Source organism: Oncorhynchus nerka, unplaced genomic scaffold (genome assembly GCF_034236695.1).
Source record: "Oncorhynchus nerka isolate Pitt River unplaced genomic scaffold, Oner_Uvic_2.0 unplaced_scaffold_1695, whole genome shotgun sequence".
Lineage (NCBI taxonomy): Eukaryota > Metazoa > Chordata > Actinopteri > Salmoniformes > Salmonidae > Oncorhynchus > Oncorhynchus nerka.
Window position 1 is genome coordinate 51,371 of NW_027039623.1, and position 20,605 is coordinate 71,975.

Below are 20,605 nucleotides of genomic sequence, written 5' to 3' on the forward strand. Positions count from 1 at the left end.
GTGTAGTGTATAGTGTGTGTAGTGTATAGTGTGTAGTGTATAGTGTATAGTGTGTAGTGTATAGTGTATAGTGTGTAGTGTATAGTGTAGTGTGTGTAGTGTATAGTGTATAGTGTGTATAGTGTATAGTGTATAGTGTAGTGTATAGTGTATAGTGTATAGTGTAGTGTGTAGTGTATAGTGTATAGTATAGTGTATAGTGTATAGTGTGTATAGTGTATAGTATAGTAGTGTAGTGTATAGTGTATAGTATAGTGTATAGTGTGTAGTATAGTGTATAGTGTGTAGATGTATAGTGTATAGTATAGTGTATAGTGTGTAGTGTATAGTGTATAGTGTATTAGTGTATAGTATAGTGTGTATAGTGTATAGTGTGTAGTGTATAGTGTGTAGTGTATAGTGTGTAGTGTATAGTGTGTAGTGTGTATATAGTGTGTATAGTGTATATAGTGTATAGTGTATAGTGTATAGTGTATAGTGTATATAGTGTGCAGTGTATAGTGTATAGTGTGTAGTGTGTATAGTGTATATAGTGTGTAGTGTGTATAGTGTATAGTGTATATAAGTGTGTAGTGTGTTTAGTGTATAAATTGTAGCAAGTGTATAGTGTGTAGTGTATATAGTGTGTAGTGTATAGTGTATAGTGTATAGTGTATACTGTGTAGTGTGTAGTGTATAGTGTATAGTGTATAGTGTATAGTGTATAGTGTATAGTGTGTAGTGTATAGTGTGTAGTGTATAGTGTATAGTGTGTATAGTGTATAGTGTATAGTGTATATAGTGTGTAGTGTATAGTGTATAGTGTGTATATATAGTGTGTAGTGTATATAGTGTATAGTGTGTATAGTGTATAGTGTGTAGTGTATAGTGTGTAGTGTATAGTGTATAGTGTATAGTGTGTAGTGTATATAGTGTGTACTAATAGTGTATAGTGTATAGTGTGTGTGTATAGTGTGTATAGTGTGTAGCTGTATAGTGTGTAGTGTATAGTGTGTAGTGTATAGTGTGTATAGTGTATAGTGTATATAGTGTGTAGTGTATAATTATTAGTGTGTGTAGTGTATTGTAGTGTGTATAATTATAGTGTGTATAGTGTGTGTGTGTATAGTGTATAGTGTGTAGTGTAGTGTATAGTGTGTAGTGTATAGTGTATAGTGTGTGTGTATAGTGTGTACTGTGTAGTGTATATAGTGTATAGTGTGTAGTGTATAGTGTATAGTGTGTAGTGTATAGTGTGTTGTGTATAGTGTGTAGTGTATAGTGTGTAGTGTGTATAGTGTATAGTGTGTATAGTGCAATTAGTGTATTAGTGTGTAGTGTGTAGTGTATAGTATAGTGTATAGTGTGTAGTGTGTAGTGTATAGTGTATAAGGTATTATAGTGTATAGTGTTGGCAAGTGTGTAGTGTATAGTATAGTGTATAGTGTATAGTGTAGTGTATAGTGTGTATGTATAGTGTATAGTGTATAGTGTGTAGTGTATAGTGTGTATAGTGTAGTGTATAGTGTATAGTATAGTGTATAGTGTGTAGTGTATAGTGTGTGTTATAGTGTATAGTGTATAGTGTATAGTGTGTAGTGTATAGTGTATGTAGTGTAGTGTATAGTGTGTATAGTGTGTAGTGTATAGTGTAATGTATAGTGTATAGTGTGTGTAGTGTATAGTGTGTAGTGTATAAGTGTATAGTGTGTAGTGTATAGTGTATAGTGTGTGTAGTGTATAGTGTGTAGTGTATAGTGTATAGTGTATAGTGTGTAGTGTATAGTGTGTAGTGTATAGTGTATAGTGTGTAGTGTGTAGTGTATAGTGTGTAGTGTATAGTGTATATAGTGTGTATAGTGTATAGTGTGTAGTGTGTAGTGTGTAGTGTATAGTGTATAGTGTATAGTGTATAGTATGTAGTGTATAGTGTATAATTAGTGTATAGTGTATAGTAGTGTATAGTGTATGTTGTGTGTAGTGTATAGTGTGTAGTGTGTAGTGTATAGTATAGTGTATAGTGTATAGTATAGTGTATAGTGTGTAGTGTATAGTGTGTATAGTGTGTAGTGTATAGTGTGTAGTGTATAGTGTATAGTGTGTAGTGTAGTGTGTATAGTGTATAGTGTATAATGTATTAGTGTAGTGTGTGTAGTGTATAGTGTGTAGTGTATAGTGTGTAGTGTGTAGTGTATAGTGTATAATTAATGTGTAGTGTATAGTGTGTATTGTATAGTGTATAGTGTATAGTGTGTAGTGTATATTATTATAGTGTGTAGTGTATAGTGTGTAGTGTGTAGTGTATAGTGTATAGTGTATTAGTGTATAGTAGTGTGTATAGTGTGTAGTGTATAGTGTATAGTGTATAGTGTATATAGTGTGTAGTGTATAGTGTGTAGTGTATAGTGTGTATAGTGTATATAGTGTGTATAGTGTGTGTGTATAGTGTATAGTGTATATAGTGTATAGTGTATATAAGTGTATAGTGTATAGTGTGTATGTGTATAGCAGTGTATAATTGTAGTGTGTATATAATTATTGTAGTGTATAGTGTGTAGTGTATGTAGTGTAGTGTGTAGTGTGTAGTGTGTATAGTGTATAGTGTATAGTGTATAGTGTGTAGTGTATAGTGTGTAGTGTATAGTGTGTAGTGTGTAGTGTATAGTGTGTATAGTGTATAGTGTATATAGTGTGTAGTGTATAGTGTGTAGTGTGTAGTGTATAGTGTGTAGTGTGTAGTGTGTGTAGTGTATAGTGTATAGTATAGTGTATAGTGTGTAGTGTGTAGTGTATAGTGTGTATAGTATAGTGTATAGTGTGTAGTGTGTAGTGTATAGTGTATAGTGTAGTGTATAGTGTATAGTATAGTGTATAGTGTGTAGTGTATAGTGTGTGTAGTGTATAGTGTGTATAGTGTATAGTGTATAGTGTATAGTGTATAGTGTGTAATTGTATAGTGTATAGTGTATAGTGTATAGTGTATAGTGTGTGTAGTGTATAGTGTGTATAGTGTATGTATAGTGTATAGTGTATAGTATAGTGTATAGTGTATAGTGCATAGTGTGTAGTGTGTAGTGTAGTGTATAGTGTGTAGTGTATAGTGTGTGTATAGTGTGTAGTGTATAGTGTATAGTGTATAGTGTATAGTGTGTATAGTGTATATGTGTGTAGTGTATAGTGTATAGTGTAGTGTATAGTGTGTAGTGTGTATAGTGTATGATGTATAGTGTGTAGTGTGTAGTGTATAGTGTGTATAGTGTGTAGTGTATAGTGTGTAGTGTGTAGTGTATAGTGTATAGTGTATAGTGTGTGTAGTGTATAGTGTATATAGTGTGTAGTTAGTATAGTGTATATGTGTAGTGTATAGTGTGTAGTGTATAGTGTATAGTGTGTAGTGTGTATAGTGTATAGTGTATATAGTGTGTAGTGTATAGTGTGTATAGTGTATATAGTGTGTAGTGTATAGTGTAGTGTATATGTGTATAGTGTATATAGTGTATAGTGTATAGTGTGTAGTGTATAGTGTATATAGTGTGTAGTGTATAGTGTGTATAGTGTATAGTGTATATAGTGTGTAGTGTATAGTGTGTATAGTGTGTAGTGTATAGTGTGTAGTGTATAGTGTGTATAGTGTATAGTGTATATAGTGTGTAGTGTATAGTGTATAGTGTGTAGTGTATAGTGTGTAGTGTGTAGTGTATAGTGTATAGTGTATAGTGTGTAGTGTATAGTGTGTAGTGTATAGTGTGTAGTGTGTAGTGTATAGTGTATAGTGTATAGTGTGTAGTGTATAGTGTGTAGTGTATAGTGTGTATAGTGTATAGTGTATAGTGTATATAGTGTGTAGTGTGTAGTGTATAGTGTATAGTGTGTAGTGTATAGTGTGTAGTGTATAGTGTATAGTGTGTAGTGTATAGTGTATATAGTGTGTAGTGTATAGTGTGTAGTGTATAGTGTGTATAGTGTATAGTGTATAGTGTATATAGTGTGTAGTGTATAGTGTATAGTGTATAGTGTATATAGTGTATAGTGTATAGTGTGTAGTGTATAGTGTATAGTGTATATAGTGTGTAGTGTGTAGTGTGTAGTGTATAGTGTGTAGTGTATAGTGTGTAGTGTATAGTGTGTAGTGTATATAGTGTGTAGTGTATATAGTGTGTATAGTGTGTAGTGTGTAGTGTGTAGGGTGTAGTGTATAGTGTATAGTGTATATAGTGTGTAGTGTATAGTGTGTAGTGTATAGTGTGTATAGTGTATAGTGTGTATAGTGTGTAGTGTATAGTGTGTAGTGTGTATAGTGTGTAGTGTGTAGTGTATAGTGTATAGTGTATATAGTGTGTAGTGTATAGTGTGTAGTGTATAGTGTGTAGTGTATAGTGTGTATAGTGTGTAGTGTATAGTGTGTATAGTGTGTAGTGTATAGTGTATATAGTGTGTAGTGTATAGTGTGTAGTGTGTAGTGTATAGTGTATATAGTGTGTAGTGTATAGTGTGTAGTGTATAGTGTATAGTGTATATAGTGTGTAGTGTATAGTGTATAGTGTATAGTGTGTAGTGTATAGTGTATAGTGTGTAGTGTGTAGTGTGTAGTGTATAGTGTGTAGTGTGCACCTGTTTTCTGTCTCCAGTTCGTTCTTCCTACTGTTAGCGTCCTCCAGTAAACTCTGCAGCAGAGCGATCTTCTCATTATCAGAACCCTCCTGGGCCAGCTTCAGCATGTTATTCTCATGTTGCAGTCTGATCAGCTTCTCTCTGGAACACAGGACCACCACATTACCCACATTACTGTCTAACACATTATCAGAACCCTCCTGGGCCAGCTTCAGCATGTTATTCTCATGTTGCAGTCTGATCAGCTTCTCTCTGGAACACAGGACCACCACATTATCCACAGGACCACCACATTACCCACAGGACCACCACATTACCCACAGGACCACCACATTACCCACAGGACCACCACATTACCCACATTACTGTCTAACACATTATCTACAGGACCACCACATTACCCACAGGACCACCACATTATCCACAGGACCAACACATTACCCACAGGACCACCACATTACCCACAGGACCACCACATTACCCACAGGACCACCACATTACCCACAGGACCACCACATTATCTACAGGACCACCACATTACCCACAGGACCACCCATTCCTGGGACCACCACATTACCCACAGGACCACCACATTATCTACAGGACCACCACATTACCCACAGGACCACCACATTACCCACAGGACCACCACATTATCCACAGGACCACCACATTATCCACAGGACCACCACATTACCCACAGGACCACCACATTGCCCACAGGACCACATTAGCCACATTACTATCTAACACATTATCCACAGGACCACCACATTATCCACAGGACACCACATTACCCACAGGACCACCACATTATCCACAGGACCACCACATTACCCACAGGACCACCACATTACCCACAGGACCACCACATTACCCACAGGACCACCACATTACCCACATTACTATCTAACACATTATCCACAGGACCACCACATTATCCACAGGACCACCACATTACCCACAGGACCACCACATTACCCACAGGACCACCACATTACCCACAGGACCACCACATTACCCACAGGACCACCACATTATCCACAGGACCACCACATTACCCACAGGACCACCACATTATCCACAGGACCACCACATTATCCACAGGACCACCACATTACCCACATTACTGTCTAACACATTATCCACAGGACCACCACATTACCCACAGGACCACCACATTACCCACAGGACCACCACATTACCCACAGGACCACCACATTATCCACAGGACCACCACATTACCCACAGGACCACCACATTACCCACAGGACCACCACATTATCCACAGGACCACCACATTATCCACAGGACCACCACATTATCCACAGGACCACCACATTACCCACAGGACCACCACATTACCCACAGGACCACCACATTACCCACATTACTATCTAACACATTATCCACAGGACCACCACATTACCCACAGGACCACCACATTATCTACAGGACCACCACATTACCCACAGGACCACCACATTACCCACATACTATCTAACACATTATCCACAGGACCACCACATTACCCACAGGACCACCACATTATCCACAGGACCACCACATTACCCACAGGACCACCACATTACCCACAGGACCACCACATTACCCACATTACTATCTAACACATTATCCACAGGACCACCACATTATCCACAGGACCACCACATTACCCACAGGACCACCACATTACCCACAGGACCACCACATTATCTACATTACTGTCCAACACATTACTAACATTACTGTCCAACACATTACCAACATTACCGTCCAACACATTACCAACATTACTGTCCAACACATTACCAACATTACCGTCCAACACATTACCAACATTACTGTCCAACACATTACCAACATTACCGTCCAACACATTACCTACATTGCTGTCCAAACACAATAATGTCCAAACATTACCAACAGTACTGTCTAACACACTACATTTACATTTAAGTCATTTAGCAGACGCTCTTATCCAGAGCGACTGTCTAACACATTACCAACACTACTGTCCAACACCTTACAAACACTACTGTCCAACACATTACCAACACTACTGTCCAACACATTACCAACACTACTGTCCAACACATTACCAACCCTACTGTCCAACACATTACCAACACTACTGTCCAACACATTACCAACACTACTGTCCAACACATTACCAACACTACTGTCCAACACATTACCAACATTACTGTCTAACACACTACCAACATTACTGTCTAACACACTACCAACATTACTGTCTAACACACTACTGTAACACATTACCAACAATACTGTCCAATACATTACCAACAATACCGTCCAACACACTACCAACATTACTATCCAACACATTACCATCCAACACATTACCAACATTACCATCCAATACATTACCAACATTACTGTCCAACACACTACCAACATTACCGTCCAACACATTACCATCCAACACATTACCAACATTACCGTCCAACACATTACAACATTACCATCCAACACAATAACAACATTATTGTCCAGCACATTACCGGCATTACCATCCAACACATTACCGACATTACCGTCCAACACCTTGCCGACATTACCGTCCAACACACTACCAACATTACCGTCCAACACATTACCAACATTACCGTCCAACACATTACCAACATTACTGTCTAACACATTACCAACATTACCGTCCAACAAATTACCAACATTACCATCCAACACATTACCAACATTACCGTCCAACACATTGCCAACATTACCGTCCATCACATTGCTAACATTACCGTCCATCACATTGCCAACATTACCGTCCAACACATTGCCAACATTACCGTCCATCACATTGCCAACATTACCGTCCAACACACTACCGACATTACCGTCCAACACATTGCCAACATTACCATCCAACACACCAACATTACCGTCCAACACACTACCAACATTACCGTCCAACACACAACCAACATTACCGTCCAACACACTACCAACATTACCGTCCAACACATTACCAACATTACTGTCCAACATATTACCAACATTACTGTCCAATACACTAACAACATTACCTTCCAACACATTACCGTCCAACACATTGCCAACATTACCGTCCAACACACTACCAACATTACCGTCCAACACACAACCAACATTACCCTCCAACACACTACCAGCATTACTGTCCAACACATTGCCAACATTACCGTCCAACACATTATCAACATTACCGTCCAACACATTACCAACATTACCATCCAACACATTACCAACATTACCGCCCAACACACTACCGACATTACCACCCAACACATTACCAACATTACCATCCAACACACTACCAGCATTACCGTCCAACACATTACCAACATTACCGTCCAACACACTACCAACATTACCGTCCAACACATTACCAACATTACCGTCCAACACACTACCAACATTACCATCCAACACACTATCAACATCACTGTCCAACATATTACCAACATTACTGTCCAATACACTACCAACATTACCGTCCAACACATTACCAACATTACTGTCTAACACGATTACCAACATTACTGTCCTACATATTACCAACATTACTGTCCAATACACTACCAACATTACCGTCCAACACATTACCAACATTACCGTCCAACACACTACCAACATTACCGTCCAACACACTACCAACATTACCGTCCAACACACTACCAACATTACCGTCCAACACACAACCAACATTACCGTCCAACACACTACCAACATTACTGTCTAACACATTACCAACATTACTGTCCAACACACTACCAACATTACTGTTCAACCCATTACCAACATTACCATCCAACCCATTACCAACATTACCGCCCAACACATTACCGGCATTACCGTCCAACACATTACCGACATTACCGTCCAACATATTACCAACATTACCGTCCAACACACAGCCAACATTACTGTCTAACACATTACCAACATTACCGTCCAACACATTACCGACATTACCGTCCAACACATTACCAACATTACTGTCCAACACATTACCGACATTTACCGTCCAACACATTACTGACATTACCGTCCAACACATTACCAACATTACTGTCAAACACACTACCAACATTACTGTCCAACACATTACTGTCCAACACATTACCAACATTACTGTCTAACACATTACCAACATTACTGTCCAACACATTACCAACATTACTGTCCAACACATTACCAACATTACTGTCCAACACATTACCAACATTACCATCCAACACATTACCAACATTACCATCCAACACACTACCAACATTACTGTCTAACACATTACCAACATTACTGTCCAATACACTACCAACATTACCGTCCAACACACAACCAACATTACTGTCCAATACACTACCAACATTACCATCCAACAGACAACCAACATTACTGTCCAATACACAACCAACATTACTGTCCAATACACTACCAACATTACCATCCAACATATTACCAACATTACTGACCAACATATTACCAACATTACTGTCCAATACACTACCAACATTACCATCCAACATATTACCAACATTACTGTCCAACATATTACCAACATTACTGTCCAATACACTACCAACATTACCATCCAACATATTACCAACATTACCATCCAACATATTACCAACATTACTGTCCAACATATTACCAACATTACTGTCCAATACACTACCAACATTACCATCCAACATATTACCAACATTACCATCCAACATATTACCAACATTACTGTCCAACATATTACCAACATTACCATCCAACATATTACCAACATTACTGTCTAACACGGTAACACACAGAGACGGACAATAACATGTTACTATCTAACACAGTAACATTAGCTATTATACAGCTTCAACATCTACATGTTGTTTAAATGTATGTAAACTACTAAGCCACACCCCTACTAAGCCACGCCCCCACTCCACTGATAGAAGCACACACACTACATGTTGTTTAAATGTATGTAAACTACTAAGCCACGCCCCTACTAAGCCACGCCCCCACTCCACTGATAGAAGCACACACACATGTTGTTTAAATGTATGTAAACTACTAAGCCACGCCCCCACTAAGCCACGCCCCCACTCCACTGACAGAAGCACACACACATGTTGTTTAAATGTATGTAAACTACTAAACCACGCCCCTACTAAGCCACGCCCCCACTCCACTGACAGAAGCACACTCACTACATGTTGTTTAAATGTATGTAAACTACTAAGCCACGCCCCTACTAAGCCACGCCCCCACTCCACTGATAGAAGCACACACACTACATGTTGTTTAAATGTATGTAAACTACTAAGCCACGCCCCTACTAAGCCACGCCCCCACTCCACTGATAGAAGCACACACACATGTTGTTTAAATGTATGTAAACTACTAAGCCACGCCCCTACTAAGCCACGCCCCCACTCCACTGATAGAAGCACACACTACATGTTGTTTAAATGTATGTAAACTACTAAGCCACGCCCCTACTAAGCCACGCCCCCTCCACTGACAGAAGCACCACACTACATGTTGTTTAAATGTATGTAAACTACTAAGCCACGCCCCTACTAAGCCACGCCCCCACTCCACTGACAGAAGCACACACACTACATGTTGTTTAAATGTATGTAAACTAATAAGCCACGCCCTACTAAGCCACGCCCACTCCACTGATAGAAGCACACACTACATGTTGTTTAAATGTATGTAAACTACTAAGCCACACCCCCACTAAGCCACGCCCCCACTCCACTGATAGAAGCACACACACTACATGTTGTTTAAATGTATGTAAACTACTAAACCACGCCCCTACTAAACCACGCCCCTACTAAGCCACACCCCCACTAAGCCACGCCCCCACTCCACTGATAGAAGCACACACACTACATGTTGTTTAAATGTATGTAAACTAATAAACCACGCCCCTACTAAGCCACGCCCCCACTCCACTGATAGAAGCACACACACTACATGTTGTTTAAATGTATGTAAACTAATAAACCACGCCCCTACTAAGCCACGCCCCCACTCCACTGATAGAAGCACACACACTACATGTTGTTTAAATGTATGTGAATTGTAAAGTATTTTGTCTGTAATGTTTTTGTTCGTTATGTGTCAGACCCCAGTAAAACTAGCTGTCACCATTGGCGTCGGCTAACGGGGATCCTAATAAAAATAACAAACAAAAATCAGACGCTCTCTGGAACAAAACAGAGATTTACAAACGATTTAGTCTCAGTCAGGCTTTGTCCACTAGGACCAGACAGTCCAGGGCCCGGTTTCCCAAAAGCAACCGAAGTTCGTTGTTAAAACCTTCATAGTCAGCAGCATTACCACACTGCATCCCACTGCTGATCTGTCTCTGAAGCTAAGTAGGGTCGGTCCCTGGATGGGAGACCAGATGCTGCTGGAAGTGGTTTTGGAGGGCCAGTAGGAGGCACTCTTTTCTCTGGTCTACAAAAATATCCCAATTCCCCGGGGCAGACATTGCCCAGATGTGGTGTTAAACGGGGGGGGGGTCATTAAAGATCCTATGGCACTTATCGTAAGAGTAGGGGTGTTAACCCCGGTGTTCTGGCTAAATTCCCAATCTGTCCCCTCATACCATCACGGTCACCTAATCATCCCCAGCTTCTTCAATTGTCTCATTCATCCCTGTAACTATTCCCCAGGTCTTTGCAGTAAATGAGAATGTGTTCTCAGTCAACTGATCTGGTAAATTAAGGGATACAGAAAAGGATTATCGTTAAATCTCTGAGCGGTTTCCCCAAAACCATCATTATTAACGTTGCACTTGAAAACGCTCCTAATCTAACGCCTGCGCTTGATGCTCTTCTTTATACACAGAAGATCTCCGATGAACATGGATACACAGACAACGTGATTCCATCGAAAACTTCAGAAAAAGTTTGCCAATGTCTTCTAATTGATACAAACAAGCGACATATAAAAAACAGTCTAAGGCACTGCATCGCATTGCTGCAGAATCCAGGCTGCATCACATCCGGCTAGTGTTTCCAGCCACTAGACTGAGATGCTACGCTAACGCTAGCTGTGTTTCCAGCCACTAGACTGAGCCATGCTACGCTAACGCTAGCTGTGTTTCCAGCCGCTAGACTGAGCTATGCTCACGCTAACGCTAGCTACGTTTCCAGCGACAGACTGAGCTATGCTACACTAACGCTAGCTGTGTTTCCAACCACTAGACTGAGCTAAGCTACACTGACGTAGCTGTGTTTCCAGCCACTAGACAGAGCTACGCTTACACTGACGCTAGCTGTGTTTCCAGCCACTAGACTGAGCTAGTTGTGTTTCCAACCACTAGCTGAGCGCTACAACGCTAGCTGTGTTTCCAGCCACTAGACTGAGCTAGCTGTGTTTCCGCCACTAGGCAAACGCTAACGCTAGTTGTGTTTCAGCCACTAGACGCTAGTTGTGAGCTACGCTACGCCTAACGCTAGTTGTGTTTCCAGCCACTAGACTGAGCTACGCTACGCTAACGCTAGTTGTGTTTCCAGCCACTAGACTGAGCTACGCACGCTAACGCTAGCTGTGTTTCCAGCCACTAGAATGAGCTACTAGACTGAGCTACGCTATGCTAACGCTAGCTGTGTTTCCAGCCACTAGACTGAGCTATGCTACACTAACACTAGCAGCAGGAATGCCATTCCATAGCTCATGGAAAGCAGCTAGAACAAAACTGATGTAACTCTGAAGGATCGGAGACATACTGAACATTACATAATTGTGAGCATAACTCTCAGTCCATAGTACATTACCCAGCCAGGCCACTCATCAGCCTTATTCAAAGCAGACGGAAGAAAAAAAAAGCCTTGCAGGTATCTGGCTGTGCCGAGCGGAGTATGTCAAATCCACGAGAGGAGAAACGGCCAGAGAAGAAGAGGTCTAATTGGTTTAGTGTAAAGAACGTCTTTTGAAGTGATCACATGAAGTCAATGAGCCTTGATAAGGGTTTATATACACATTATGGGGATCTAACGGACACAAGAGCACTAATCTTTGAAATGTTGATAAAGTATGATAACAGATGTCAGTGTGAGGCCCGGAGGTAGTTAAACAAAACACATGCTAGTTATGACCCGGTTTCAACATTCCTCCCTGCAAAACAGAGCCTGTTGGATAAACATGGTGTGAGCTGCATTATGGGTGAATGTAATACGCATATGATTCAGTCTGGGGCGGTGGGGGGGTCTGGGCATTCAACAAATCACACCGGATCTCTGGGGTGATGATCTCTTCAGCCAGCGAATCAGAGCCCTCGTTACTGCCGAGTGGAACCATGCCTGGAGAAACAAAAAATACATTTTTTTATTTCACCTTTATTTAACCAGGTAAGCAAGTTGAGAACAAGTTCTCTCATTTACAATTGCGACCTGGCCAAGATAAAGCAAAGCAGTTCGACATACAACGACACAGAGTTACACATGGAGTAAAACAAACATACAGTCAATAATACAGTAAAAATAAAAATAAACAAGTCTATATACAATGTGAGCAAATGAGGTGAGAAGGGAGGTAAAGGCAAAAAGGCCATGGTGGCAAAGTAAATACAATATAGCAAGTAAAACACTGGAATGGTAGTTTTGCAATGGAAGAATGTGCAAAGTAGAAATAAAAATAATGGGGTGCAAAGGAGCAAAATAAATAAATAAATTAAATACAGTTGGGAAAGAGGTAGTTGTTTGGGCTAAATTATAGGTGGGCTATGTACAGGTGCAGTAATCTGTAAGATGCTCTGACAGTTGGTGCTTAAAGCTAGTGAGGGAGATAAGTGTTTCCAATTTAAGAGATTTTTGTAGTTCGTTCCAGTCATTGGCAGCAGAGAACTGGAAGGAGAGGCGGCCAAAGAAAGAATTGGTTTTGGGGGTGACTAGAGAGATATACCTGCTGGAGCGTGTGCTACAGGTGGGAGATGCTATGGTGACCAGCGAGCTGAGATAAGGAATACCTAGGATAGGATAAAGTAATCCTTCCCACCCCCCCCCCTTAAAAGACCTAGATGCACTATTGTAAAGTGGCTGTTCCACTGGATGTCATAAGGTGAAAGCACCAATTTGTAAGTCGCTCTGGATAAGAGCGTCTGCTAAATGACTTAAATGTAAAATGTTAAATGGGGGACTTTACCTAGCAGGGTCTTGTAGATACATGGTTAGACACAACACAACTCTCTACTAAAACAGACTAGAGGCACTGTAAGGACATGAATATAAACAAACTAGACCAAAGACAGCACTGCTGCCAGTAGCAACAAGTCAACCCAGCCTGCTTTCATCCTTCAATAACATATCTTCCAGCTCTTTACTTTCTCTGGCCAATCAGAGACACTAACAGCAAGGAGATACACAGACCAACAAGGAGAAACACAGATCAACAAGGAGAAACACATATCAACAAGGAGATACACAGACCAACAAGGAGATACACAGATCAACAAGGAGATACACAGATACACAGATCAACAAGGAGAAACACAGATCAACAAGGAGATACACAGATCAACAAGGAGATACACAGATACACAGATCAACAAGGGGATACACAGATTAACAAGGAGATACAACAGAGATACACAGACCAACAAGGAGAAACACAGATCAACAAGGGGATACACAGACCAACAAGGAGATACACAGACCAACAAGGAGATACACAGATACACAGATCAACAAGGAGAAACACAGATCAACAAGGAGATACACATATCAACAAGGAGATACACAGACCAACAAGGGGATACACAGATCAACAAGGAGAAACACAGATCAACAAGGAGAAACACAGATCAACAAGGGGATACACAGATCAACAAGGGGATACACAGATCAACAAGGAGATACACAGATCAACAGATCAACAAGGGGATACACAGACCAACAAGGGGATACACAGATACACAGATCAACAAGGGGATACACAGACCAACAAGGGGATACACAGATACACAGATCAACAAGGAGATACACAGATCAACAAGGAGATACACAGATACACAGATACACAGATCAACAAGGAGATACACAGATCAACAAGGAGATACACAGATCAACAAGGAGATACACAGATACACAAGGAGATACACAGATCAACAAGGAGATACACAGATCGACAAGGAGATACACAGATCGACAAGGAGATACACAGATCGACAAGGAGATACACAGATCAACAAGGAGATACACAGATCAACAAGGAGATACACAGATCAACAAGGGGATACACAGATCAACAAGGAGATACACAGATCAACAAGGAGATACACAGATCAACAAGGAGATACACAGATCAACAAGGGGATACACAGATCAACAAGGGGATACACAGATCAACAAGGAGATACACAGATCAACAAGGGGATACACAGATCAACAAGGAGATACACAGATCAACAAGGGGATACACAGATCAACAAGGGGATACACAGATCAACAAGGGGATACACAGATTAACAAGGAGATACACAGATACACAGATCAACAAGGAGATACACAGATACACAGATCAACAAGGGGATACACAGATCAACAAGGGGATACACAGATCAACAAGGAGATACACAGACCAACAAGGAGAAACACAGATCAACAAGGGGATACACAGATCAACAAGGGGATACACAGATCAACAAGGAGATACACAGATACACAGATCAACAAGGAGATACACAGATCAACAAGGGGATACACAGATCAACAAGGGGATACACAGATCAACAAGGGGATACACAGATCAACAGATCTACAAGGAGATACACAGATCAACAAGGGGATACACAGATCAACAAGGGGATACACAGATCAACAAGGGGATACACAGATCAACAGATCTACAAGGAGATACACAGATCAACAAGGGGATACACAGATCAACAAGGGGATACACAGATCAACAAGGAGATACACAGATCAACAAGGGGATACACAGATCAACAAGGAGATACACAGATCAACAAGGAGATACACAGATCAACAAGGAGATACACAGACCAACAAGGAGATACACAGATACACAGATCAACAAGGAGAAACACAGATCAACAAGGAGATACACAGATCAACAAGGAGATACACAGACCAACAAGGAGATACACAGATACACAGATCAACAAGGAGATACACAGATCAACAAGGAGATACACAGATCAACAAGGAGATACACAGATACACAGATCAACAAGGAGATACACAGATCAACAAGGAGATACACAGATCAACAAGGGGATACACAGATCAACAAGGAGATACACAGATCAACAGATCAACAAGGGGATACACAGACCAACAAGGGGATACACAGATACACAGATCAACAAGGGGATACACAGACCAACAAGGGGATACACAGATACACAGATCAACAAGGAGATACACAGATCAACAAGGAGATACACAGATACACAGATACACAGATCAACAAGGAGATACACAGATCAACAAGGAGATACACAGATCAACAAGGAGATACACAGATACACAAGGAGATACACAGATCAACAAGGAGATACACAGATCGACAAGGAGATACACAGATCGACAAGGAGATACACAGATCGACAAGGAGATACACAGATCAACAAGGAGATACACAGATCAACAAGGAGATACACAGATCAACAAGGGGATACACAGATCAACAAGGAGATACACAGATCAACAAGGAGATACACAGATCAACAAGGAGATACACAGATCAACAAGGGGATACACAGATCAACAAGGGGATACACAGATCAACAAGGAGATACACAGATCAACAAGGGGATACACAGATCAACAAGGAGATACACAGATCAACAAGGGGATACACAGATCAACAAGGGGATACACAGATCAACAAGGAGATACACAGATCAACAAGGGATACACAGATCAACAAGGAGACACAGATCAACAAGGAGATACACAGATCAACAAGGAGATACACAGATCAACAAGGGGATACACAGATCAACAAGGAGATACACAGATCAACAGATCAACAAGGGGATACACAGATCAACAAGGAGATACACAGATACACAGATCAACAAGGAGATACACAGATACACAGATCAACAAGGAGATACACAGATCAACAAGGAGATACACAGATCAACAGATTAACAAGGAGATACACAGATCAACAGATCAACAAGGAGATACACAGATCAACAAGGGGATACACAGATCAACAAGGAGATACACAGATCAACAAGGGGATACACATATCAACAAGGAGATACACAGATCAACAGACCAACACGGGGATACACAGATCAACAAGGGGAAACACAGATACACAGATCAACAAGGGGATACACAGATCAACAAGGAGATACACAGATACACAGATCAACAAGGAGATACACAGATCAACAAGGAGATACACAGATCAACAAGGAGATACACAGATACACAGATCAACAAGGAGATACACAGATCAACAAGGGGATACACAGATAAACAGATCAACAAGGAGATACACAGATCAACAAGGAGATACACAGATACACAGATCAACAAGGAGATACACAGACCAACAAGGAGATACACAGACCAACAAGGGGATACACAGATCAACAAGGGGATACACAGATCAACAAGGAGATACACAGATCAACAAGGAGATACACAGATCAACAAGGAGATACACAGATCAACAAGGAGATACACAGACCAACAAGGAGATACACAGACCAACAAGGAGATACACAGATCAACAATGAGATACACAGATCAACAAGGAGATACACAGATACACAGATCAACAAGGGGATACACAGATACACAGATCAACAAGGAGAAACACAGATCAACAAGGAGATACACAGACCAACAAGGAGATACACAGACCAACAAGGAGATACACAGATCAACAAGGAGATACACAGATCAACAAGGGGATACACAGATCAACAAGGGGATACACAGATCAACAAGGAGATACACAGATCAACAAGTGGATACACAGATCAACAAGGAGATACACAGATCAACAAGGGGATACACAGATCAACAAGGGGATACACAGATACACAGATCAACAAGGGGATACACAGATCAACAAGGAGATACACAGATACACAGATCAACAAGGGGATACACAGATACACAAGGAGATACACAGATCAACAAGGGGATACACAGATCAACAAGGAGATACACAGATACACAGATCAACAAGGGGATACACAGATCAACAAGGAGATACACAGATACACAGATCAACAAGGGGATACACAGATCAACAAGGAGATACACAGATCAACAAGGAGATACACAGATACACAGATCAACAAGGGGATACACAGATCAACAAGGAGATACACAGACCAACAAGGAGATACACAGATCAACAAGGAGATACACAGATCAACAGATTAACAAGGAGATACACAGATCAACAAGGGGATACACAGATCAACAAGGAGATACACAGATCAACAAGGGGATACACAGATCAACAAGGAGATACACAGATCAACAAGGAGATACACAGATCAACAAGGAGATACACAGATCAACAAGGAGATACACAGATCAACAAGGAGATACACAGATCAACAGATCTACAAGGAGATACACAGATCAACAAGGAGATACACATATACACAGATCAACAAGGAGATACACAGATCAACAAGGGGATACACAGATACACAGATCAACAGATTAACAAGGAGATACACAGATCAACAAGGAGATACACAGATCAACAAGGAGATACACAGATCAACAAGGGGATACACAGATCAACAAGGAGATACACAGATCAACAAGGAGATACACAGATCAACAAGGAGATACACAGATACACAGATCAACAAGGAGATACACATATCAACAAGGAGATACACAGATCAACAGATCAACAAGGGGATACACAGATCAACAAGGGGATACACAGATCAACAAGGGGATACACAGATCAACAAGGAGATACACAGATCAACAAGGAGATACACAGATCAACAAGGAGATACACAGATACACAGATCAACAAGGAGATACACAGATACACAGATCAACAAGGAGATACACAGATCAACAAGGAGATACACAGATCAACAAGGAGATACACAGACCAACAAGGGGATACACAGACCAACAAGGGGATACACAGATCAACAAGGAGATACACAGATCAACAAGGAGATACACAGATCAACAAGGAGATACACAGATCAACAAGGGGATACACAGATCAACAAGGAGATACACAGATCAACAAGGGGATACACAGATCAACAAGGAGATACACAGATCAACAAGGGGATACACAGATCAACAAGGAGATACACAGATCAACAAGGAGATACACAGATCAACAAGGAGATACACAGATCAACAAGGGGATACACAGATACACAGATCAACAAGGAGATACACAGATACACAGATCAACAAGGAGATACACAGATACACAGATCAACAAGGAGATCAACAGATCAACAAGGAGATACACAGATCAACAAGGAGATACACAGATACACAGATCAACAAGGAGATACACAGATCAACAAGGAGATACACAGATCAACAAGGGGATACACAGATACACAGATCAACAAGGAGATACACAGACCAACAAGGAGATCAACAGATCAACAAGGAGATACACAGATCAACAAGGGGATACACAGATACACAGATCAACAAGGAGATACACAGATACACAGATCAACAAGGAGATACACAGATCAACAAGGAGATACACAGATCAACAAGGGGATACACAGATACACAGATCAACAAGGGGATACACAGATCAACAAGGAGATCAACAGATCAACAAGGAGATACACAGATCAACAAGGAGATACACAGATACACAGATCAACAAGGGGATACACAGATACACAGATCAACAAGGAGATACACAGATTAACAAGGAGATACACAGATACACAGATCAACAAGGGGATACACAGATCAACAAGGGGAAACACAGATACACAGATCAACAGATTAACAAGGAGATACACAGATCAACAAGGAGATACACAGATCAACAAGGAGATACACAGATCAACAAGGGGATACACAGATCAACAAGGAGATACACAGATCAACAAGGAGATACACAGATACACAGATCAACAAGGAGATACACATATCAACAAGGAGATACACAGATCAACAGATCAACAAGGGGATACACAGATCAACAAGGGGATACACAGATCAACAAGGGGATACACAGATCAACAAGGAGATACACAGATCAACAAGGGGATACACAGATCAACAAGGGGATACACAGATCAACAAGGAGATACACAGATCAACAAGGGGATACACAGATCAACAAGGAGATACACAGATCAACAAGGGGATACACAGATCAACAAGGGGATACACAGATCAACAAGGAGATACACAGATCAACAAGGGGATACACAGATCAACAAGGAGATACACAGATCAACAAGGAGATACACAGATCAACAAGGAGATACACAGATCAACAAGGGGATACACAGATCAACAAGGAGATACACAGATCAACAGATCAACAAGGGGATACACAGATCAACAAGGAGATACACAGATACACAGATCAACAAGGAGATACACAGATACACAGATCAACAAGGAGATACACAGACCAACAAGGAGATACACAGATCAACAAGGAGATACACAGATCAACAGATTAACAAGGAGATACACAGATCAACAGATCAACAAGGAGATACACAGATCAACAAGGGGATACACAGATCAACAAGGAGATACACAGATCAACAAGGGGATACACAGATCAACAAGGAGATACACAGATCAACAGACCAACACGGGGATACACAGATCAACAAGGGGAAACACAGATACACAGATCAACAAGGAGATACACAGACCAACAAGGGGATACACAGATCAACAAGGAGATACACAGATACACAGATCAACAAGGAGATACACAGATCAACAAGGAGATACACAGATCAACAAGGAGATACACAGATACACAGATCAACAAGGAGATACACAGA

The 20,605-nt window shown here is 40.8% G+C and overlaps 1 protein-coding gene across 1 annotated transcript in view; it reads right to left on the reverse strand.

Moving 5' to 3' along the window:
- The window catches only part of LOC135568110 (protein Hook homolog 3-like), a 63,550-nt gene that overhangs the window by 34,358 nt on the left and 8,587 nt on the right, over positions 1-20,605 (reverse strand). Inside the window, exons 2-3 of the mRNA XM_065015099.1 lie at positions 12,848-12,917; positions 4,591-4,842 (exon numbers count right to left, since the gene is read on the reverse strand). Coding sequence (XP_064871171.1) covers positions 4,591-4,842; positions 12,848-12,915 — 320 coding nt within the window. The 5' untranslated portion in view covers positions 12,916-12,917. The remainder of the gene's footprint in view (positions 1-4,590; positions 4,843-12,847; positions 12,918-20,605) is intronic.